Raw genomic sequence first — 26,429 nt, 5'->3', positions numbered from 1 at the left:
TTATCTGGAATTGCTGGCTAATGCAATCAAATAAGATAACAAAATAAGACAAAGAAAATGGCAAAGTATTATTTGCAGAAGATAGGATTGCCTATCCTAAAATTCTAGTGAATTAACACAAACTCTATTTCAAATAAGACCAATAAATAAGGAGGCAAGTTGCAAAAATCAGTGCTATAGCACTTTTCACTTATTTGAGGAAATGATGAAAAACAGAAAAACAACGTTCAGTGTTTATGTGATTATGAAGAAGTGGCCTCTCTTATATACTACCAGTCGCATTGTAATGTATTGTTATAACCTATCTGGGGGCCAATTTTAGAAACATCAAAGGTTCTGAAAACATCCATATTCTCGAACTAAGCAGCTCTACTTCTAGAAATACAAGGTAAGAAAACATAAGTGGAAAAATGAATAACACCCCCCCCATCAAAAAAAACCCCCAAAGACATCCCAGTAAAACAGCAAAAAAAGGAAGCAATTTAAATAACAATCAGGATGCTCCTTAATTCTATTACGACATATAGAGTATTATGTGTTTGAAAAAATGACGTGCATCTTATTGTCATGGAAAGAAGCTCATGTTTCACAGCAAAGTGAAAAGGTCAGCATACAGATTAATACTGTTAAAATCATGTAGTCATAATGCCTCTATAAGAAGGCTAAACTCTAGTATGATATATAGCAAAATGTTTATAGATTCATTTTCATTGTGGTTGATTAGAAAAATTTTTTACCTGAGTGTATATTTTAAAGTTTCTTTTTATTTTTTGCTATGATAGTTTTACCAACAAAGTTCTAATGAGTAAGTCTCTAGACACATTTCAAGTGTTTTTCATACACACAGCAATAAAATAGTATTAAATAGTGATTAAGAACACATTAGATGAGGAATCAAAATATCTGGTGTTGTCCCACTCCACTAGTAGTTGTGTCACCTTGAACAACTATCTTAACAGCAGTTTATTCAACTGTAAAATGGGGGTAAATAATGGTGGCCTAATCTACCACACAATGCTGTTATGAGGATCAACTAAAATAACGTATATTTAAATGTTTTGAAAAGTGTATAATACTATGAAAATGAATGATGGAATAATCAATATTATCATAAAGCAAGTAAACATAAAAATGTTGGTTTGCTTTCTTAACTAACTTTGCAATGTTACTCTCATATAGTGAATATATTGTTTACAATCCTAAGTGTGATTTTGCTCAATGCTGAGACAGATATAGTGACATGGAAGGCAAATCTATAAACCTCTGGATCAAAAATCATATAATATACAGCAAAACTCTAACCAGGCCAAAAGGCAGATGAAGCAGTTGTGTAGTCTCCCAATGGACACCAAAAGCTCCTACTTCAACATAATGCTCTGCCTTCTCTTTCCTTCAACCAGCAATCAAGTCGCCGGAGATTCTTACACCAATCATTCATATACTTGGGGTAAGAACCCGAAGACTACTATTAAAACACAAGTGAGTGAGTGAGTGTGTGTGTGTGTGTGTGTGTGTGTGTGTGGTAACATATTAAATTATTTTATATTAATATATTGAAAATTGCTTATTAGATTAGCTAATAATCTAATATGACTAGTCTAGCAAGAAGAATGGAACATAGGACCCATTTTCCTTTCTAAAATTTACATATCCTCAAAGATCCTGAGCTTGAGAAGGTGAGGGAAGGGCGGGAGAGGAGTGCGAGATCAGGCCCAGATCAGGAGCTCTGCTACGGAAGGAAGCCCGGTTACGAGGGTAGTAAGGATGAAGGAGTCCTTGTCGTCTTTCCAACCTATGTAGGATTAGTCTGACCCTAAAAGTAATAGCAATAATGTATTTGCCCAAATAATTACCATATATTTAGTTCACTGATAAACCATAAAGGGTATTTTCTATTGAAAATCACATATTTTTGAAACTGCCATAACAATATATAAATTCCCATAAAGAGGCATCTCCTTTATCTCCTTATTGTAGCTATATAAAATGGGAATTTTATATTTTCCCTTCTCCTCTTCATTCTCATATGGGGACGCTTATCTAACTACACACCTCTTAACTCTCACTGTGGCACTAGGCTAATTATAAAAGTCTGTTTAAATCTATCCACCTGTCTTTTGTTTTGCTGCCTACCTGGGCCTTTTCCAAAGCAGGCAGAAAATCTCCAATCAGTCTGTTATCACAACCAGAACCTAAGAGATTAGTGACCACGGAGAGAAGCAGAATCAGTTTACATCCTTTCAGGCTAGAGAATGATACTACTTCACAAGCAAGAAATCTGAGGCTCCCTGACCTTAATTTAGAAAACCTGCAGTTAATAATCACATTAAAGTTGGTCTTACATGCCAGATAGTTTTTGTTTCCTCTGTTGTTTTTACAATTTGAGTGTCCTTTGTGGTTATCCAAATTATTTGCTGAGAGGCATATATTAACATTTAAAATATTTAATCCATGGTAAAGTAGGTCTTACAGTTTAGGTATCTCTGAGTTAAAATATACTTTGTATTAATTTTCTACAAAGCTAATAACATTACTTGTATTTATCTAGAGTAGAATTCAGCAATTTAACTCATTAATTATGACAATGAATACACTGAAAACGCCTTCCTTAATTGAGGAATAAAATGGGTTTTTCACTGTGTCTGTCAACCTAAATCAAGAATATAAAGATCCCACCATGGCCACACTCTCACCCCTCCCCTCAAAAGGTCAATTATTTCTTGAAAGGAAGAGAACTAAGCCCGAAGCTAAAATTTAGCAAGGAAAACGGGTCAAAGAACAGATGTACAGAGCTAAGAGAACTGATACAGGTGACCAGGTCAGTATGCAGAGGTTCCAATGATAGCAAACTGAACTGGCTTTCTTTTTCATAATCAAATACTTAATGAAAACAAATCTAATTAACACCAAAGCCAAAAAGTAGTATAAGTGATCTTCTAAAGCGTGGTTAACCTTCACTTAACATTCTAGTAAAGGAACCATTCTAGCTGCTTCCATGTAATTTACTGTGTGTTCACTAAAATGAGTATCTAAGTCCTCAGACACTTGCTCGCTTATACAGAGAGTAATTTACAGGCGCGCAAGTGCGAGTTTACTAAAATGAAATGTACAGGCCAGCTATGGAGATGATGCTCACAGAATGAAAATACAGTGTGAGTCTATATACATATATACTGCCATAGAAGAAAGGTTACAATGGCATTTTTGGTGCCAAAAAAGTTTAGGTATGCTAAATATTGATTTCCAAGGTACTGTTGGTATTACGAAAATAGAATACTCGGAGTGGGGGAAAAAAATTTCAAAATGTCATGCTTGATACTTCCATGATAAGAGGAAAAATATATATTACAGACATGGAATCAGTCTCTTCGGCTTCGGTTTTGTAAAAATATATATTACAGACATGGAATCAGTCTCTTCGGTTTTGGGAAAGAGAAAACGCGATGGCAGTTTTTTAGAGGAAAAAAATGGAAACATATGGAATAAATTTGCAAAAGTCTGAAGAGATGTCTGCCTACACAAGACTGCACTAAGACTACTCTTGTAAATTATGTATAGATTTTCTGGATCTATGCTACTAACTAGCCATCTTAAGGCTGTGTTTGTTACATCATGTATATTCTTAGCATTTAAATTTTCATCTCTCTCCTCTTAAAAATATAGATTAAAAATTTAGCTGGATTTTAATGACAACAAATTAATGTAAAATGTTGCTCTATTCAATTTCCTACCTGCCTTTGGCATTATTAAGTGTAATTTGTCAGAAATATTGTTTAAAAAGTTAAAGGCAGCACTGTCTTCAAAGGACACACTAAATTATGAACTATTTTTTCTCATCTGTCTATTGAACTAAAAATTTTGGGGCCCTATTAAACCAGTTTGTTTTATAACTTTCTAAGAGTTATTCTAATTTTTGTTAATCATTATATTAACACTACGTAGTTATATAATTAGAAGGACATAGTACTTAAAACATATCCTTATTTATGGTTCTTTTCCAGTCACCTAAGATAATTGGTCTCCTCATGAAACATTGCCCCCACCCCAAAAAAGTTACAAAATACAAGAGCTATTTTTCTATAATCAGACTTTAACTCTGAAGCCAAAATAATGCAAAACATAAAAAAATTCAAATATTAGTCTCTTAAGTGTAATTTTAAAAAGATCTATATATTTAAAACATTCAAATGTGACTTAAAATTCTCAAAGCAGTTCCTATTTTAAAAAAATTGTAAATTTGTTTCTAAATTCAGAAGTTGACGTTTGCTATGAAAAATAACAGCATTTTTATGTAACAAGTTTTTTGGTAGTTGGGCTTATTAATCATTTTTTAGGGTTTTAAAATTGTTCATTATCAAAAGAGATCCAAAAGTATACTAACAGAATAGAGGTGATTTGAATCTTTGCTTTCAGTAACCCCTTAAATATTTTAGATCTATAGGATTTATTTAAAGTAAATTCAGTAAAATATTTATTTAGTAAAGAATATTTACTGTCATTTATGAAAATAAAGACCATACTGATGAAAATAAGGATTTATCTCAATTTCAAGTGAACATACACTGAGTAGTACATGTCAGGGGCTATGGTAGGTGCTTTTATGAGATTTTATGCCCTAAATTTCCCAAATAAAAGCACCCAAAGTGTTAAATCTAAAGTTTTTCAGATAAATACTTTGTTTTGTAAATGTTAGGTATGGCTGTTTTTTTTTTTTGTTTTGTTTTTGTGTGTGTGTGTGTAGATGGTAGGTATCGTCCTTGAAATAAAAGCAAACATTATAGGAATATTGCTCATTTAATTAATGCAAACCACCTGTCTAAATACCTATAGCACTCTGTGTAATTCAATGTTAAAAAGATCCAGCTGAAATATAACTTCTCTAATTCTGATCAGTCTGCGAACTATTTTTTCCCCAGCTAAAGGGGTCACTCTAAACACAAAAACTAGCATTGTTTTTCTGTGATTAGGTTACAGTAGCTTAAGTCTCTAAACACTAGACTTCCTCAAACAGCTGTTAATTGTGGACCAGGGGACTGGCTGACATCTGCTTCTTGCTTATTTCGTTAATGGTTCACTTCCAGGTCCTAAAAGGATTGTTGCTTTTCTCCGAAGATAATGTTGGAGGCATCTATGTCTGCCTTCTACATAGTTGGCTTGTTCTGGTTTGTCACTCTCCATACAATGCAAATCTGAGTGAACTCACATCTGTCACCGATCGACCCAATTCGTGGGCAATCTTTTCCCATCGACCTGGGGTCCCTCCTGGGAACTTAACCATACTTCTTGTCAGCTGGCTGAAGTCCTCTTCTGTCCATTCAGGTGCCTGCAAAACATTAAAGGAAAGAAAAGATACTTTACAGAATGTTTGCTAATACATTTAATAAGCTTGTGAAATAACCTATTGGCAACATGCGTTCTGCAAAAACATTATTACAATGTATCTAATAGTTTAGATAGAGGTTTGAGTTGCATATTTAATATTAGAATGCAAAGCTCCAGCAGACTTTTAAATTTTCCTATGTATACCAAATAAGCAGAAATGTTGCAAAGCCAGGCTTTTGAACACACACACACACACACACAAAATGCAATTCAGTTTTTGCATTAAGATGAGAAACCATCCTCAAAGCCTATGAGATGCACTGTGTCACAAAAGCCTCATTTAAAGTGTAAAAGGTGTTAGAGTTTTAAGAAAAACTGTGTTTTTTTCTTTTGTTTAAGATATAAGCATAAATGAAAATGTGAACAAGTAAATGTACCAATATAGAATCAGAGTTGAGACAAAGATACATTTTTTTGTTCCTTCTCCATAACAGTATTTAATTCTAAAAATCATGTATTTTCAGGAAGTTTAACTTATCAAATGCTAGCATTTTTAAAAACTTGGGAACAGAAATAAAATCAGAAATTCGTGACAAAGACTTAACCATCAAGTCCATGCAAAACATTTCATTGCTGAGAAAGTAAATAGCTTCTAAAAGTCGATCAAATTATTAAATTGAATAATAAAATCCCTGAAATATTACAAAATCTTTTTTTTGCAAAGGTGAAAATTCTAAGGGCAAGCACATTCTCTGCATTTTATTCACCACCCACTACCTGGTCAAACCCAAAGCTGAGCAAAGCAAAAGAAACTAGGATCAAATAGCAAACAACCATGTTACAACTATTCTACGTTACATTTTAGCACTAAACTATTCCCTACTAGAGGCAGTAACCACTCTGGTATGCAGTCAGCAGAGAGATGGAGGAAGCCCACCTTATTTTCCTTCAATTAAAAAAAAATAATAAGAGAAAAAAAAGAAAGAAACCTTTGAGACAAATACCTTTTCTAATCACCGTTTCCGATAATGAACAGGCATACATCAGGCCGTTTGCATTACAGAACCATCAGTACAGAACAACAGTCAGAGGTGAGTGACCCCAGGGACTATCTCCACAGCTACAGCAAAGCTTCTCCCTGACACTAATCCTCCCTGTCATTCTCCCACTGTGCTCTAACCACACTGACATCCGCCTGCCTCACTGCAAGCTTAACGGGGCCCTGCCTGACTTTTTACTGTCTCCCCCAATCAATGGTTCAAGCGTGCTCTTTTCACCATGTCCAAATGGCAGCTTCACTCATAATCAAAGTGCACTGCCCCTGTTAAAGGGCTTTCCGAAAGGCTCGCCCATTTGCATTCATTTGCAAAGCAAACTACTTTTATTCACTTTGTTCTGCTATCAAGAATGTTCCCTGAAGCAGATAAATTGGCATAAATACAACCTGCCACTTAAGAGTCAGTAAATAATAGCCAATAGTAGGGAGGATTTTATCAATCATTCTGTTTTGTATCCACTAAAAGCTGAAAGCTTCCAACATATTCATCAGTACAACCCGTAGGAACCATGCATAAATTCACTTCTTTAAAAAGGTAGCCTACGTTGGGTATGGTTGAAATTTCTGATATTTAATGAATATCAGAAATCTAATTCTCCATATCAAGTAATTAAACAATTTACACTGAAGGTGTAAATTTATTTCATTCTTTTTGCTTGTTTTCACTTTGTTTAGGGGAAAAAGTATTATCCAGATATTATTTAGGGGGATATAACTGGGTTTTCAAGGAGAGGATATTTTTATTGCTAAAACGCTGAAACTTAAATAACTACATACCAGTTGGTTTCAGAAATGCTAGAGTTCACAACAAAAAGAGCATTAAGTTGACATTGCACAGAGATATAGTATTCAAACTACATATCAATGCAATTTCATAGTAAATCAAATATCTTATTTCTATATTAATTAAAACAAACATTTTTGGAACAAACAAAATTGTCTTAAATGTCAATAATATAAAGCCAATGTTTTAGAGTCAATGAGTTCTTTAAAATAGTGTCTGTTTTCAATAGGGTGGCTTTCCAAATACCTGCATATATATGAACAATGGGCATTAAAACTCAATCTGATTTTAACTCCTTTTCAGTAAGATGAGTCTAAAAGTACAGTGTCACTTTTTTTTCTGGGAAGGAAAAATTTTAAATCAACTATTTGGACTAATATCCTGAAAAATTATCAACTGCTATGACAGTCTTTCCTTTTAGTTTCACAGTTATTTCATGGCTGTGATTTTTATTATTAATAATTAAAAAAACCTAGATCGATAATAACTAGGACCATAATCCGAAATCTTTGAGAGAATCCTTTTAGCAATTCATTATTCTGTCTCCTACAGCTGTCAGGCACTTTGGTGAATGTGTAATTCCTCAGCAATGGTTAGTTGTGTCTTTAGAAGCAACAGAGCCTACTGTGATCCTGCTTCTACAGCAGCCATGAGGGTGGCCACGGTGTGAATGTGTTCTCCTCGTTCTAATCTGGAGCCAACTGTAGCTGTGAAAGTCAAATGAATGCGTAAGCATACTGCTTTGCCACTTAAAACCATGTGTGTCCAATATTACTGAGACACCGGGCCAAAAATTCATCTCTCTAGTAACGTAATGGAAGATACCACATGGTGTGGGGACAGCTGTTGTGACTACACAAGCATTCCAATTTTGCATCAGAAAAGCCTCACTCTGGAAATAAATCTCCATATTGAATATAAAATAAAAAGTAAGTTTTCAAATTATTCAACATTTTTATGTAATGACCCCAAAATATATCTATTAACGTAAGAGCTGATATGAAAATTTAAATTGTATTGCCAAATAATGTCCCTTTGGGATAGATTTTTGTCACAAAACCAGCAAAGATTTGGTGCCTTTGAATATCCTTACTATTCTTAGGGGATAGGAGTTGGAGGCTGTAGTGAAAAGCACATATTTTTAAAGGAATCTATACACACTTTTCCCCTCACAGCTTTCGACCATAAAATGCTAATTACAAAGTATCATGCCATTTATTTAGTACTGGAAATTTATGGCTAAATTAAAAGAAAAATTTTAAATGTACTTATATTTATTATATTTTCATACTTTAATGACAAAAAGTCCATTTCTGTCTCTTAAGTAGATACTGAAACTTCTTGTAAGCAACAGTTCTATTGAAACGATCTATTAATAATCACTGTTTGTATAATTAAAGATGTTGCAATTTTGGACTCAATTCTTATTATTCAGCTCAACTCATAAGTTCTCAGAAATGTTACTTAAGAAATAATATCCTTACATAGCATCACCTAAAGTATCAGATGTATATCTAATAATGTGGGTGGTATATCTAATAATCTTCTCTTCTCTAATTCTATGTTCTATACTGATTTCGCATTTTAGAAGGTGCCTTTAGTTTTCAGCTACACAAGTTTCCTTTCCAATTTAAAAATTGAGCAGTTAAGTGCCCTTGACTATATATATGGATAAATTGTATGTAAAAAAAACACACCAAACAAAAATAAAACAAATTACTTCAAATGTCTTTTCACTTTTAGAAAGAGAAACTCTTATTTGAAAAGCTTGTAACTCATCCCAAACTATCGTTTTAATGTCGTGATCCTTTAGCAGCAATCATTATTTCATGCTATGTCCAGAAAGGTCTCCTCATCTATGGTTTAGCTTCCTTAACAAAAAAAAGGTCCCTCTGGACTAGAAATAGTAAAGTGTGGTATTTGGGCTGGCACCAACCTGCAAACTGTAAGTAAGTTCAGAAACTTAGAGTAAGGGTTGGAAACAGAACAATTTGATATTGCTGCACCGCAACAACCAAGTATGTGGTCAGTCAACTCCTTTTAAAGAGAAGATAAGCCAGTTGGGGTGTTGTCAAACTAGCACGGTGGGTCACATGAAGTGTAAGCCACATTCTTGTTAGGCACAACAGGACTACACATTGGTCAGTAACAAACAGAAATAAAAAATTTTAAAACCTGGTCTTTTACTACAGCTAGTTTCAGAAACATGCTCGATGCAATGCTTGTGTATGACACACCAGCTACTGGGGCGATTTTTTAAAAAATTGACAGATGACATTATATTAGTTTTAGGTGTATAACAGGATTCAATATATGTATATACTGTGAAATGATCACAGTAAGTCTAGTTAACATCTGTCATCACACAGTTAAACAGAATATTTTTTCTTGTGATGAGAACTTCTAACATTTACCCTCTTAGCAAACTTCAAATACAGTAATACAGTATTAACTATAGTTGCCATTCTATACATTACATCTCCATAACTTATTTTATAACCGGAAGTTTGTACCTTTTGATTCCATCTCTGCCCCTCCCACCACTAGCAACCACCAATCTGTTCTCTTTACCTACGCATGCGTTTTTGTTTTTTTTTAAAGATTCCACCTATGAGATCACATGGTATTTCTCTTTTTCTGACTTATTTCACTCAGTATATTATTCCATTGTGTTTGTGTGTGTGAGATATTTTCTTTATCCATTTATCCATTGAAGGATACTTAAGTTGTTTCCATATCTTGGCTATTGTAAATAATGTTGCAATGAACATGGAGGTTCATATATCTTTTCTAGTTAGTGTGTTCATTTTCTTCGGAAAAACACCCAGAAATGGTATTGCTGGATCATATGGTAGTTCTGTTTTTAATTTTTTTTTAATTTATTGGGGTGACAATTGTTAGTGAAATTACATAGATTTCAGGTGTACAATTCTGTATTATATCATCTATAAATCCCATTGTGTGTTCACCACCCAGAGTCAGTTCTCCTTCCATCACCATATATTTGATCCCCTTACCCTCATCTCCCTCCCCCCACCCCACTTACCCTCTGGTACTGTTTTTAATTTTTTAAGGAAACTCCATACTGTTTTCCGTGGTGGCTGCACTAATTTACATTCCCACCAGCAGTGCACAAGGGTTCCCTTTTCTCCACATCACTGCCAACACTTACTATTTCTTGTCTTTGTGATAGTAGCCATTCTAACAGGTGTGAGTAGCATCTTATTGTGGTTTTGACTTCAACTTCCCTGATATCTGGCAATGTTGAGCACTTTTTCATATACCTGTTGGTCATTTCTAAGTCTTCTTTGGGAAAATGTCTATTTAGGTCTTTTGCCCGTTTTTATATTGGGTTATTTGGTTTTCTGCTGTTAAGCTGTATGAGTTACTTGTATATTTTTGGAATATTAACCCTTTATCGGATATATGATTTGCAATTATTTTCTCCCACTCAGTGCCTTGCCTTTTCTTTCTGTTGATGGTTTACTTGGCTGCATAGATTTTTAGTTTGATGTAGTCCCACTTGTTTCTTTTTGCTTTTGTTGCCTTTCCTTTTGGTGTGAAATCCAAAAACTCATTGCCAAAACTGATTATCAAGGAGCTTACTATTTATGTTTTTTTCTAAGAGTTTTATGGTTTCAGGTCTTATGTTCAAGTCTAACCCATTCTGAGTTAATTTTTGTGTATAGTGTAAGATAGTGGTCTAGTTTCATTCTTTTGCAAGGCTGTCCAATTTTCCCAACACCATTTAATGAAAAGATTGTCTTTTCCCCACGTACAAGGGATGATCAAAGAATACAGGAAATGTTTAAAAATATTTATTACAGTAAAAGACACATTGCCATTAATCTCCCTCAAAACACTACCCCTCACTTAGCACACACTATCCCATCGTTCTTGCCACTTTCTGAAGCATTTCTGGAAGTCCTCTTTCGTGAGTGTCTTTAATTGTGCTGTTGTGACTACCTCTATATCCTGAATCATTTTGACTTTGGGGAAGAGCCAGAAGTCGGACGGTGCCAGATCCGGTGAATAAGGTGGTTGAGGACACACCGTAATGTTTTTATTTGACAGAAATTGCCATATACCAGCAGAGCCTTTCCGTTGTGATCACAAAATATTGTGAATGCTGCTGCTGAGTGCCATCCAATGGAAAGGCAGGTGTCCTCAACACAGGGAGCAGTGCATCAAACCTTAGTTAACAGTATGTGACAATTTCAACTTGGTTGGTGCAAGTTGAATCAATCAGGTGTGAGCTACGGCTGAGGACAGGTGTGTTTTCAAGTATGCTATAAATCATCCTCCATCATGATAATTCTCCTTGTCACATATCGCTTCTGGTATATGGCAATTTCTGTCAAATAAAAACATTACCGTGTCTTCATCCACCTTATTTACCGGATCTGGCGCTGTGTGACTTCTGGCTCCTCCCCAAAATCAAAATGATCCAGGACATCGGGGCAGCCACAACAGCAAAACTAAAGACACTTATGAAAGAGGACTTCCAGAACTGCTTCAGAAAGTAGCAAGAATGATGGGATAGCTGTGTTTGAAGCGAGGGGGAGTATTTTGAGGGGGGTTAACGGCAATGTGTCTTTTACTATAATACTTTTTTATTTAAACATTCACTGTAGCTTTGATCATACTTCATATATTCTTGGCTCCTTCGTTGTAAATTAGTTAACCATATATGCATGAGTTATTTCTGGGCTCTCGACTCTATTCCTTTGATTTATGTGTTTGTTTTTATGCCAACACCATACTGTTTTGATTACTATAGCTTCGTAATATTGTTTGAAGTCAGATAGCATGGTGCCTCCAGCTTTGTTCTTCTTTCTCAAGATTGCTTTGGCTATTTGGATCATTTGAGATTCTACACAAATTTTAGAATTGTAGTTCTGTGAAAAATGCCATGGAATTTTGATAAGGATTGCATCAAATCTGTAGATGGCTTTGGGTAGATATGGACTTTTTCCATTATTTAAATTTATTGGGGTAATGTCAGTTAATAGTGTAGACATTTCAACAGTATTAATTCTTCTTCCAATCGTGAGCATGGAATATCTTTCCATTTATTTGTATCTTCTTCAATTTCTTTCATCAGTGTCTTACAGTTTTCAGAGTACAGGTCTTTCACTTCCTTGGTTAAATTTATTCCTAGGTGTTTTATTCTTTTTGATGCTGTTATAAATGGGACTGTTTTCTGGAGGGATTTTTTTTCTCTCCAGTTCAGGGCTTATTTCCAAAGGGGCTATATACAAAGCATGGGTGGAAGAGAACCACAAGAGCCAGAGCAGTGACAGTGCTGAGAGCTGAAACCTGGAGGAGAATACTCCTGCAGAGGAGGCCTTCTTGCAGGTAACAACAAAACCAGGGGAAGGGACACGGTGCCCCAAGATGCCCTCATCCAGACGCACAGCTGGGATTGGCATCAATTTCTAATTAAGTTTTTGATAATTTACTACATATTCCCAACAGCTGAGTGATATGGAGTACTATGGGATGTGACCAGAATCAGGTTTTTCATGATAGTACTAAACTCTGTAATTTTCCTGGGAAAACAATACTGTTTTTATTATTTGGGGTACCCCTTCTTGACTGGGGGTCCTTGTCTGAACCATAAAACACAAAATGCTGTTTGAGTGACTTTTTTTCAATTCTCTCAAACATGGTTTATAACTAGCATAGGTGAGAAGTTAATTCATTACACACAATAGATGAGTAGGGCATCAGGGCATAATTCTCAGCCTGTTTGAGAAAGGCTGAGTGAGAGGATAATTCCAAGAGGTTTGCACAACTGAAATCTTAGATTTATGTTCTTTAGGTTATTACTCATTTATTTTTTGGTGATGTGTAAGTTTTTCCCCCCAATTACAGTTGATACACAATATTATATTAGTTTCAGGTGTAAAACACAGTTTAGACATTTAAATAACTTATGAGGTGACCGCCCTGATAAGTCTATTACTCCCTTAACTTCATACATAGTTATTACAATATTATTGATTATATTTTCTATGATGTATTTACCTTTATTTTAACTGGCAATTTGTACTTCTTAATTCCTTCCCCCCTTCTCACCCAGCTCTCCAAACCTCCCTCCTATCTGGCAACCATCAATAAGTTTCTGTTCTCTTTGTTCATTTATTTTGTTTTCTGGATTCCACAAACAAGTGAAATCATACAGTATTTGTCTTTTTCTGCCTGACTTATTTCACTTAGCATAATACCCTCTCAGTCCATCTATGTTGTTGCAAATGGCAACATTTCATTCTTTTTTATGGCTGAGTAATATTCCATTGTATATATGTACCATTATCCATTCATCTGTCAATGGGACACTTATGGAAACAACCTATCTTGACTACTGGAAATACTGCTGCAGTGAACATAGGGATGGATATATCTTTTCAAACTAGTGTTTTGGATTTCTTCAGATAAATACCCAGAAGTGGAATTACTCTGTCATAAGGCAGTTCTCTTTAGTTTTTTGAGGAATCTTCATATTGTTTTCCATAGTAGATGCACTAATTTGTAATCCCACCAACAGTGCACAAGGGCTCCCTTTTGTCCACATCCTCGCCAACATTTGTTTGCTGATTTGTTGAGGATAGCCATTTTGACAGGTGGGAGGTGATATCTCATTGTGGGTTTTATTTGCATTTCTTTGATTAGGGATGTTGAGCTTATTTTCAATAAAGCTTTCTGACCATTTTTATTCCTTTCCTTAGAACACTGTTGAATAAATTCAGGGGAAAGCGATCTGGAAGGGGGGACAGTAAACTATTTGCAAAGTCTTTTATCCACTCCTCCTGTCCCCCTTTTAATTCCCGAGCTTTTCTGAGCTTCTAAGACATAAGTAGGCCCCCCCCCCCACTGCAAGGACAGAGTGGGTTAAGTAGCTACTAATTATCCACTGCTTTACATCTTCTAAAATTTCATTAACAATCCCATCTGCTAATTGTCTCTTCCATTCTCTGTGTTCTAGGGTTTATGTCTTTTTTATTCCTTTAGTCTCATTTTGTGGGGATTCAGAAAAGAGTAATGATAAATAAATGTGATCAAGGTGATATTTTCCAAGAATATGATTTCATGTGGAAAAATTACTTTGTCCAACTTAAAAGTGATATACACAATTAATTATTCAAATTCTACTCTAAATAGTATGTGCTAGAATCACCTGTTCATGATAATTTAATACTATAATAAAGAGCTAACTCCATTTTATGATGTTGGATTGTTGATAGCTTTGAAGTCTCACCCTTCCCTGTTCTCTTTGTGCCTCACATCTGGGCAAGCTGCTAAGAAAGCGTGGGAGGTTGAAAGTTTGCAAGCTCCACTCCCACCCCAACCACGATAAAAATCCTAAGTCGGTCTCCTTTTCCTGCTCTCTCAATTTTTTGGGTCAACATATGAAGCCTGCCCTGTTCTCCCCAGAAAGATTTCTCATATAGCAAACCATTTTTATATTCTTGTGTGTGTGTGTGTGTGTGTGTGTGTGTGTGTGTGAGAGAGAGAGAGAGAGAGAGAGAGAGAGAGAGAGAGACATCATCACTCTTACTATATGAACCAAATTTTGCGTGTGGAGGAGATCCATCCAATCCCTGCAAGTCCTGGAAGGTGGCCACAGCAAGTCCTGGAAGTAGGATGTCTAGAGGAGGACTACTGCTCAGGGTGGGTGTTTCTTCTCTTGCTTTGCTATGCTAACTGGCTCTGCTGCTTGGTGCTGCATTTGCTGAGTTCTGCCAAGCTTCTGTTACAGATTTGACCAACCTAAGCTGGAAGTTTCAATTAATTGGCATTTAGGGAGAAGAGTATGCGACTGGGGCCTTCTTTTAGGTGGACTTGGGTTGTATGTCTGAGCCCAGACCCATGTGTGTCTTAGATTAATTATGTGACTTGATTCCAGCATAAGCCAAGACTGACGCTAGACTCAGGAAAAGACTCATCCCAAGTGGCTGGGTCTCTTTCAGGTATTGGTCCCATTCTATAGACGGCTCAGAGGGAAAGTTACAGTATACAGGCCCACTGGGTGGTCCCGAGTGGAGGAACAACAGTTACTATTTGAAGACTGGTCATTGTTTGAAGAGTTGAATTACTGAAATTCACACTCCTAAAGGCAGGTGGCTCACTAGGACTGTACAAAATGCTTTTGCAGTTTTTGCTGCCTATGTCTCTGTCACAAGAAAGTATCTTGATCCTCAAGGTTACAGGGGAAAACACACATGGCATCCCATCCCAGTAGCACAGCCAAGGTATTAATTCAACCACTGTCAATGAAGGGCTCTAACTCTGATAATATTGATTTGAGGCTCTCTGGAGAAAAAAACACTTATAAACGGCGTAGAGAAGACCTTCCTGAAATACATCCAGTAACCACCACCACCACCACCAAAAAAAGAAACCTTGATATGGGGCGGGATGGGTGGGGTGGTGTATTGGTCTGACAGGGCTGCCATACAAAATACCATAAACTGAAGAACTTAAACAACAGAAATGTATTTTCTCACAGTTCTGGAGGCTAGAAGTCCAAGATTAAGGTGACATCAGAGTTGGCTTCTGGTGAAGCCTGTCTTCCTGGTTTGCGGATGGCCTCCTTCTCACTGTGTCTTCATGTGGCCTTTTCTCTGTATGTGGGAGGAGAGAGAGGCCTAGAATCTCTCTTCTGAACTCATTTCTAGATCCTGTCTCCCTTCCTCTACATATAAAGACACCAGTCCTGTCAGGTTAGGGCCTCGCCCTTATGACCTCATTTAACCTTAAAGACCCATCTCCAAATATAGTCACATTGGAGGTTAAGGAGGTTAAGGCTTCAATATATGAAGGGGGGGAACACAATTCAGTCCATACCGAGGAGGAAACAAACAACAAGTGAAACAGAAGCCCCCAATTGGTAACCCAAAATTTACTAAAAGAATTTAACAAGAAAAAGATAAAAAGGGCATAGACTGGCTTGTGTACTTCCGTAACACAAATTCTAAATTTATTTAACATCTGGTGTAATACACCAACTAGTAAAATCTCCATGGCATCAATCAATACTGGGGCTCAAATTACAGTTACATTGGGGATCCCACTAAATTTAAAAGGTACAACCTACAATCTTAGGGGAATTACTGAACACGACACAGAGGACCAACAGGTATGGCTCACGTTATCCATGGGCACTGCTGTCTTGCCTAAATTCCTCATGGCACAGCACCCATTGTCCTAAAATAGCCCATAGTGCTCATGGACTCTGACTCCATGAGTAACTAATTAAAGTATTTGGCACTTATGAATTATCTTGCTAAAATGGAACCCCATGGACCTCCTCCTCCCTTATTAAAATAGTTAATATAGCCCAATGCAAATTAAAACAGGGCCTTTAGTGATTGGAACCCATTACACGAGACATGTTTTGAGAAGGGGTGATTGTCCTCACTGCTTTGCCATTTAACAGCCTAATTTGGCTGGCTCTTAAATTCGGGGAGAATGAATGGTGCCCACAGTGGATTACCTCAACCTTAACGCTGCGGGACTCATTAAGGTCTCCCTGGCCAATATTACTGCCATTACTTCATCCAATCAGTAACTGGTAAATATTTTGCTATTACAGATTTGGTGCACATGTTTTGTTCACTGTCTATTTCAATAGCCTCCTGACTGCAATTTGCCCTCCCCTCCAAAGGGAAAAGATATACTTTTACCCAAGTACCATGGGGTACCTCAACAGCCTGGTCATCACACACAATCTTTGAGGGCAAGATCTTAACTACATCCTGCTTTCTCCAGGAACACAGGTCTGACATTACACTGATGACATCTTCCTCGGAAGAGATTCATTTGACATACTCATTCAGGATATACAAATACAAAGGATTTCACAAAAAGGGGGTAGGGACACTGCTTCAACACTGTGTGAGGCCAATCACCTTGCTTAGTCTTGAAAATCGGTTAAGCTGAAGGTTGCTCCAAGAAACAGCCATTGATTCCCTCAGCACTCATAACTTCTTTTAGTTTTTCTTTGGGGGGTTCTGAAGGAAACATTTCTTATTTACAAATTGTTAAGTCCTTTTATGCTGTTACTTGCAAGCCGGCTCTCCTTCAATGGGAACCCCCTCTAACAAAAGGCTCTAGAATCCAGTCCAAATTGCAAAAAAACAGACACTCCTGTTAATGCCCCCTAGAGACTCCTTCACTGTAGAGGTTGTGGCAACCTCTCAGTGTCAGAATACCAGCTGTGTATAACTAATGACTTTAAAATGGTAAAACCACAAATATTTGGATTTTGCTAAAATTAAACTTTTGGTCTTTTAAAGACACTGTTTAAAAATTGAAAAGGACAGTCACAAACTGGGAGCAAATATTCACAACACATATCAGAAAAAAGATGTATATCACAATTTGTTTATCCATTCTCTTATTGATGGACATTTGGGTAGCTTCCAGCTCTTGGTTGTTATGTATTTTAAATGCAGCTGCTTTAGACATTTGTTTATAACTGTCTTAGTGGTCACATGTTTCAATTTCTCTTGACTATATACCTGGTGGTGAAATTGCTAGGTCAGAGGGAAAATATTCATTTCACTTTTAAGAAACTATGTAAGTATTTTTCCAAAAAAGCTGTATTATTTTATACTGTAACCAGCCATGTCTGAGGGTTCTAGTTGTTCCAGATCCTTCCCACACTTGATATTACTAGTTTTTAAAAATTTGACTCTTCTAAGTGGGAATGAAATGTATCTTATTGTGATAATAATTTGCATTTCCCAGATAACTAATGATCTCAGTATCTTTACATGGGTTTACTGGTCAACTGCAGCTCTATTTTTGTGAAGTCTATGTTTATGTCTTTTGCTCATATGTTAACTGGATTGTTTATCATTTTATTCAGTTGTAAGAGTTCCTTATATTGTGTGGAGACAAAATCTGTCATATGTTTTTTGAATATTTCTTTCAGTCTATAACTTACATTTTCATTTTAAATTCTTTTACTTTGAAATAGTTTTAACACTTACAGAAAAGTTCTAAAAATAGTGTGGACTTTCCATATAGTTTTTATCCAGCAACTAAGATGTTAATATCTTTTTAAATCAGGTATAATTGACATTATATTAATTTCAGTTGTACATTATGATTCAGTATTGTACAATGATCACCACAAGTCTAGTTAACATCCATCTCCTCACAGTTAAAAAATTTTTTTTCTTGTGATGAGAATTTTAGGATTTACTCGTAGCAACTTTCAAATATGCAATAAAGTATTATTAACCATGCCGAACATCACATCTCCATAACTAATTTTTATAACTGGAAGTTTATACCTCTTGACTCCCTTCATTCATTTTGCCCACCCCCAACTACTGCCTCTGCCAACTACCAATCTCTTCTCTGTATCTTGAGATTGGTCTTTTTGATTTATTTATTTTTTTTGTAGATTACACATATGGGTGAGGTAATCCAGTATTTGTCTTTCTCTGGTATTTTTAATTTGGCATAATGCCCTCAAGATCCATCATCCATATTGCTGCAAATGGCAAGGATTCCTTCTTTTTTATAGCACACACGCGCACACACACACACACACACACACACACACACACACACACCCTGTTTCTCCGAAAATAAGACCTAGCCAATCAGCTCTAATGTGTCTCTTGGAGCAAAAATTTATATGAGACCCAGTCTTATTTTACTATAATACAACACTGGGTCTTTATAATAATATAACATAATATATGTAGAATATATAACATATAATATAATATATAAAATAATACCAGGTCTTATATTAATTTTTGCTCCAAGAGACGCATTAGAGCTGATTGTCTGGCTAGCTCTGATTTTTAGGGAAACACGGTATAGACACACACACATATACACATTTATATACATACAGAGGATGCCAATAAAATGTTTACACATTTTAAGAAAGGAAAAAACTATTAAAATTATAATACTCGATATATACTGATAACAAAAGAGGAATACAAGTCACCTTTGACTTCTGCAATTACAAGATGTGCTCAAAGTGGTTACCATCAGTGTCCAGACACTTCTGATTATAGCAAATTACTGCTTCAGCAACGCTGACCAAAATGTCTGTATATATTTTTTTGGTACCCCCCGCTACATATGCCACATTTTCTTCATTCATTGATTGGACACTTGGGTTGTTTCTATATCTTGGCTACTACAAATAATGCAGTGAACATGAGGGTGCATATATCCTTTCCAGTCAGTGTTTTCCTTTCCCTTGGATAAATGCCCAGGAATAGTATTGCTGGATTATATGGTAGTTCTATTTTTAATTTTTTGAGGAACCTCCATACTACTGTCCATAGTGGCTACACCAATTTACATCAGCAGGGTCCTAGGGTTCCCTTTTCTCCACATCCTTGCCAACACTTGTTATTTCTTGTCTTTTTGATAACAGCCATTCTAACAGGTGTGAGGTGATATCTAATTGTGGCTTTGGTTTGCATTTCCCTAATATTTAGCGATGTTGAGTATCTTTTCACAAACCTGCTGGCCGTTTATATGGCTCCTTTGGAAAAATGTCTATTCACATTCCCTGCCCATATTTTAATTGGATGGTTTGCTTTTTTGCTATTGAGTTGTATGAGTTCTTTATACATTTTGGATATTAACCCCTTATCAGATATATGATTTGCAAATATTTTCCCATTCAGTAGGTTTGCTTTTTCACTTTGTCAATGGTTTCCTTTGCTGTGCAGAAGCTTCTTAGTTTTAGTCTCACTTACTTACTTTTGCTTTGTTGCCATTGTTTTGGTGTGAAATCCAAAAAATCACTACCAAGACTGATGCCATGGAGTTATCCATCTATGTATTCTTCTATACGAGTTTTATGATTTCAGGTCTTAAAGTCTTTAAACTATTTTGAGTAGATATCTGTGCATGGTATACAATAGAGGTCCAGTTTCATTCTTTTGCATGTGGTTGTTCAGTTTTCCCAACACCGTTTATTGAAAAGATTTTCCTTTCCTCACTGTCCATTCTTGACTTTTTATCATAAATTAATTGACCATATATACATGGGATTATTTCTGGGCTCTCTGTTTTGCTCCAGTGATATACATGTGTTTTTATGCATACCATACTGTTTTGATGACCACAGCTTTGTGATATTGTTTGAAATCAGAGAGCATGATGCCTCCAGCTTTCTTCCTCTTTCTCAACATTGCTTGGCTATTTAGGGTGTTTTGTGATTCCATACAAAATTTAAATGTTTGTTCTAGTTCTCTGAAAAATGCTTCAGAATTTTAATACAGATTGCAATGATTCTATTGATTGCTTTAGGTAGTATGGACATTTAAACATTATTAATTCTATCAGTCATGAGCACAGAATATCTTTTCATTTATTTGTGTCTTCTTCAATTTCGGTCATCTGTGTTTTATAGTCAGTGTACAGGTCTTTACCTCCTTAGTTAAATTTATTCTCATTTTATTCATCGTAAATGGGATTATTAATTTCTCTTTCTGATAGCTTACATTAGTGTATAGAAACAACTGAATTTTTGTATCCTGTAACTTGACTGAATTCGTTGATTAGTCTAACAGTTTGTGTATGTGTGTAATCTAGGGTTTTCATTTTATCATATGCTACCTGCAAGTAGTGACAGTGTTACTTCTTACTTTCCAATTTGGATGCCTTTTCTTTCTTTTTCTTGCCTAACTGCTGGCTAGGGCTTTCAACGCTATGTTGAATAAAAGTGGTGAGAGTGGGCATCCTTGCCTTGTCTCTGATCCTAGAGGAAAAGCTTTCAGCTCTGCACTGTTGAGTATGGTATCAGCTATGACCTTGTCATAGATAGCCTTTACTATGCTGTGGTATGTTCCCTCTATACCCACTTTGTTGAGAGTTTGTCATCATAAATGGATGTTGAATTTTGTCAAATACTTTATATAATCATGGATCAGACGCAGAAAATGTAACCTTCATGTTGTTAATGTCGTATATCACATTGATTCATTTCTGGATTTTGAATCATCTTTGCATCCCCAGAATAAATCCTACTTGATCATGGTGTGTGATCCTTTTAATGTATTATTGAATTTGGTTTGTAATATTTTGTTGAGGATTTTTGCATCTACGTTCATCAGGGATATTGGCATGCTTTTATTCATTTGAGTCCTATCTTTTTTTCTTAGTCAGTTTAGCTAAAAGTTTGTCAATTTTATTTGTCTTTTCAAAGAACCAGCTCTAGCTTCATTGATCTTTTCTACTGTCTTTTTAGTCTCTATTTCTGCTTTCTTCTTTCCTTCCTTCTAGTGACTTTGGCATCATTTGTTCTTCTGTTTCTAGTTCCTGGAAGGGTAAAGTTAGGTTGTTTGAGATTTTTCTTGTTCTTGAGGTAGGCATTTATCACTATGAATGTCCCTCTTAAAACTGCTTTTGCTGGATCCCCTAACTTTTGGTATGTCATCTCCAATTTCACTGGTCTCAAAGTATTTTTTATTTCTTTTATTGCTTATTTGACCCATTGGTTATTCAGAAGCATGTTGTTTAATTTCCACATACTTGTGAACTGTCCAGTTTTATTCTTATAATTGATTTCTAGTTTCATGTCATTGTGGTAGGAAAAGGTGGTTGACATGATTTTAATCTTAAATTTATTAAGCCTTGTGTTGTGGCCTTTATGATGTTATTAGTATCTTATATAACCATAGTGTCACAAGCCTCCAAGATGGTCCCCAGTCTTACTTCTTAGTATTTACACCCTGTGCAGTCCTCTTCCTCAGTGGCTAGGGCTGACATGTGTAATCACTATTGTAGAAATGACAGAGTGTGATATCCAAGGATGGGTTATAAAAGAAATTGCAGCTTCTGCCTTGCTCTCTCTTAGATCACTTTCCTCTGGAGGAAGTCATCTGTCAAGTTGTGAGGGCATTCAAGTAGCCCAACAGATAAGCAGTGATATGAAAAGATAGACTCTCCCTCAAGATCAAGGGGCAAACATTCTTACTGTCTAGTATAGTGAAGATAATGCCTCCCTCTGCAGGAAAGGGCGGCATTGCTTATTGCCTGTTACAAAAGATTTGAATTTGCTAAGGTCAGGATTCCTCCTTCTGTGAAATACCCACTGGTTGTATAAGAGGGCACCTTGCCCTCTTTGTATTGCACCATGAGAACTGGACCTAAAGCATCAAAATAAAAATGCTAATATTCTAGCTACTGCAATAGCTGTAATAAACTGTCCTTTATTTCTGATTCTGGAGTCTTGTGTCTTTGAACGGCATCCATGAAACTGTAGCAGGCTGACTTATTTGCTTAAAAGTAAAACCTCCAACTTTTCATAGTTCTTGATAACGTTAGTGACAAGGAATGGATTCTGACAGAGATATGACTTTCTGAAAGAGGAAGGATGAGGGCCTTGCAAGGAATGGAGGGAACTTCATGTAACTCTGTAGTGAACATGTTGTCCAAATCGTATAATCACTTAGGCAGTAAATGGCCCTTCCTTTTATTGCTTATTAATGGTGATGAACTATGGAGGTGGTTGCAGACTAAATAGCAGGACTATCTCACAACTCAAACTTTTCTGCAGTTTATTTTGTCAATCTCAAATGTATTTGGAAATGACAGGAAAAGATCTTAGAGGTTTTGGAAGTGAGTCTTAGATGCTTTCATCCTGTCAGAGAGATCGCTCAGGATTGTTCAAAGTGTAGCTCTCTTGCTCAGTAAAGTTAGATGTCTACCAAAGAGACACTTTCATGTCTCAAGTGACATTTTTATGTATAGATTTATAGCTCTTAAAGTTAAATGGGACATCAAGAGAACAACTATTCTGACTTCAGGCAGAAAATCTACTGTATCATCCTATTTGGTAAAAAATAACTGAAACCAAAAGAAACTGAAGGGATTTTTTTTTTTAAACATTAAGATTTATGACTGATAAATGGTATAAGGGAAATCAGAAACCTGCAGTATTCTTTCCATTCTAGTCACCCATGCATCCAGTACTTGCCAAAGGTTATATTATTCAACATAATGGTACTTGATTCTTTGTTTACTAAGTAGTATTATATATGTACACTGGAATCTAATTAGCTTGTTTTAAGCATGAAAGTCAACATATTTGGTAATTATAATCTCTTAGAACAGCCTCATTTCAATGGCTTACTTATATGCCATAATATTTAGTAAGATTTTTAGAATTATAAGGGACCACACCGACAATTTAGTTCAACTCTCCTTTTATGATAGAAGAAACTGAAGCCTACAGAAATTGAAAAAGCTTCCTCAGGTTCACTGGCCAATTAGTAACCGAGCCAAGGTAAGATTGGAGGTTTCCCAGTTTTAGCCCAGTAGTCCATTGTTAGTTTTTTAGGTTACAAGTGTTAAGCTGTCATTGACAATGGGCATATATATTGTATCATGGAATATCTTAAATACATATACCAAGCCAAATTGTTAAAGGTGGGAAAACTTTTCAATGTTTCTATAAAACTAAGTAGGATTATAATTTTAAACAGCATTACTATCATGACAAGACTTATAACTTCTAGAGATCAGGATAAATGTCATAATTTTCTTTCTAGTTTTGTTATGTTATCTGATAACAAAGTCCTAGACACATACCAGGTACTCAGAAAATACTTGAATTGACTGAAAGAATGCCATATGGTCGTCTCAAACATTAACTGTTAACAAGGGAAGGTCTGTGTATCTTAGAGAAAAGGGATCAGAACAAGAATACTGTTAGGAAAAACATAATAAAAAGGAATAATTTCTAAAATCATGATAATTTTAAAAATAGGTATTATTTAGATCTTCACTAATTTCTAAAATTCAAAGAGATGGCCTGAAATCTAGAAAACACAAACAAAACCTATTAGAAGCTTTTTAGGTGAAAATAAAAACTTAGATGAAGCACGTACTTAAGAGCTGCTTCTTCATAAAGGTAGTAAATTTTCATGTTTTATCCAGACGGTTCTCCTTATGACCAGCAGTATACATCTGTGAGGTGGCTCATAGAATGAGGGAAATAGATGTGCAAAGCATAAAATACCAATCTCACGCTGGGATCAAATCACAGCATGATACCTTCAATGATACCCATTGGTGTGCCACCATATATGGAGCTTGCATTTTTAGATAGGGCAGTTTAGGTTTTTCCCCCCAAACTTAGCATTTGTTGTGATTTTTCTCTCACTGCTGTTTATTTTCCTTACTCTAAAGAAAAAGCTATTGAACTGTCATATTCTCTTTCTTACTCATTCTGTCTTAAAATTTATGGCTTCTGATATGCTTTCCATTTAGTATCAGTCAATAGTTTTTTTTTTTCTTTAGGGTGAACAATAATACATAAAGTACTTTGTTATTCCTTTAATATGTAAAAATGTATGGAGAAATTCCTCGATTATCTTAGTATACATATCACCTTGCATGGCACGTAGCAGTCTTACAATAATTATGCTGAATGAATGACTTGGCTGACTGACTTAGCAGAATGAATGATGGAAAGAAACAAAGATCCTGGCTACTCTGAGAGGGGCAAGAATTTGCTACTAAACATCTCTTGTATATAACCAAGTACACTGATAAGCTCACTTGCTTTTCTGAGGGAATAGTAAAGCTTCCATTCAAAAAGGGCAGCAGTGTTAAGTGCAGCTGGCACAGCCCCATATCAAACCTAGGCTAGGCAAGAAGAGAATGGGAGGAACATTTGGGACAAGGGTTTCAGACAGGCTTTGTTCTTAATGCAGCCGAAATGTTAAGAGTTCCACAAGCGATGTTATTAGGTACATGAATGTACCCTCAATAAGAGTGCACTAATGTCTCAGAACAGGAAAGATTTGGCATCACAGAATGGAAGAGATACATTTGAGCACATGAAGTGTGGTTGTAAGTTAAGGACATTTGTTAAAACTCTAGAAAATAATATTTAATAAATGTTAGACCTGGGTTACTGAACTTCCAAGTACTCATCTAGAAAGAGGTAGGGGTGAGGGAAATGCAGTCTTTTTGTGTGCTTCTCAGCAGCTTGGCCCACCACACTGCCCCTGTGCAGCCCCCATCTCCCACCCACTTCATAGGACCGCCTATGAGTGACCGCCTTCATTCATTGTGTTTATTGTACAACACATAAAACCATAAAAGTTACCTTATTAACTATTTTTAAGTGTACAACTGAGTGACCTCAAGTACATTCAGATTGTTGTGCAACCATCACCACTATCCATCTCCAGAACATTTTCCTCATGCCAAGCTGAAACTGTACCCATTAAACACCAACTCCTCATTCCCTCCTTCCCCTATTTTTTGGGAAACTACTAACCTATGTTGTGTCCTTATGGATATACTCATTCTGGCTATTTCATATAAATGGAGTCATGCAATGTGGCCTTTAATTTCTTTCACTTAGCATATTTCACAGTTCATCCTCTTTGTAACAGGTTTCAGCCTTTTTATGGCTAATATTCCATATATACACTCACACACATTCCGTATACACACTCACACAGACACACACACACACCATTTTGCTTATCCATTAATCTATTGATGGACATTTGGTCTGTTTCTACTTTTTGGCTATTATGAATGGTAATGCTATCAATATGCATGTACATGTATTTGAGTACCTGTTTTTTTGATTCCTTCCAGTACATACCTACAAATGGAATTGGTAGGCCATATAGTAACTCTATGTTTAACTTCTTGAGGACCGACTAATCTGTTTTTCACAGCAGCTGAAACATTTTACACTTTCACCAGTAATTGACAAAGATTCCATTTTATCCATATCCTTGCCAACATCTGTTACTTTCCTTTTTTTCGGTTGTTTTTGTTACAGCCACCCTAGTGGGTGTAGAGTGGTATCTCATTGTGGTTTTGATTTGCATTTCCCAAATGATTAATGATGCTATTCTTTCATGTGTTATTATTGGCCATTAGCATATCTTCTTTGGAGAAATGTCTGTTCAAGTCCTTTGCCCACCTTTGAATCAGGTACTCTGTTGTTGGTGATCGCCAGTGGGAGTTCTTTATATATTCTGGATATTAATCTCTTATCAGATATGATTTACAAGTACTTCCTCCCACTGTTCCATTTTCACTCTCTTGATAATATTCTTTGACATGCAAATGTTTTTAATTTTGATGTCTATCTCATCAAATGTTTTCTTTTGTTGCTGTGCTTTTGGTGTCATAATTGAGAAATCCTGCCGAATTCAATGTCATGAATCTTCCCCCTATATTTTCTTCTTAGCATTTTATAGTTTTAGCTCTTTAGCTCTTAGTTTGTCTTTGATCCAG

At 35.9% G+C, this 26,429-nt stretch overlaps 1 protein-coding gene across 4 annotated transcripts in view; it reads right to left on the bottom strand.

Annotated features, from left to right (window-relative positions):
- DNAJC1 (DnaJ heat shock protein family (Hsp40) member C1) overlaps positions 1 to 26,429 on the bottom strand; it is a 199,512-nt gene that overhangs the window by 27,691 nt on the left and 145,392 nt on the right. For all 4 annotated transcript variants that reach the window (XM_081056433.1, XM_081056434.1, XM_081056431.1 and 1 more), the window contains exon 9: positions 5,204 to 5,323. In XM_081056433.1, coding sequence (XP_080912559.1) covers positions 5,204 to 5,323 — 120 coding nt within the window. The remainder of the gene's footprint in view (positions 1 to 5,203; positions 5,324 to 26,429) is intronic.

This window comes from Rhinolophus hipposideros (genome assembly GCF_964194185.1).
Source record: "Rhinolophus hipposideros genome assembly, chromosome: 1".
Lineage (NCBI taxonomy): Eukaryota > Metazoa > Chordata > Mammalia > Chiroptera > Rhinolophidae > Rhinolophus > Rhinolophus hipposideros.
This window is presented reverse-complemented; position numbering and strand designations above follow the sequence as displayed.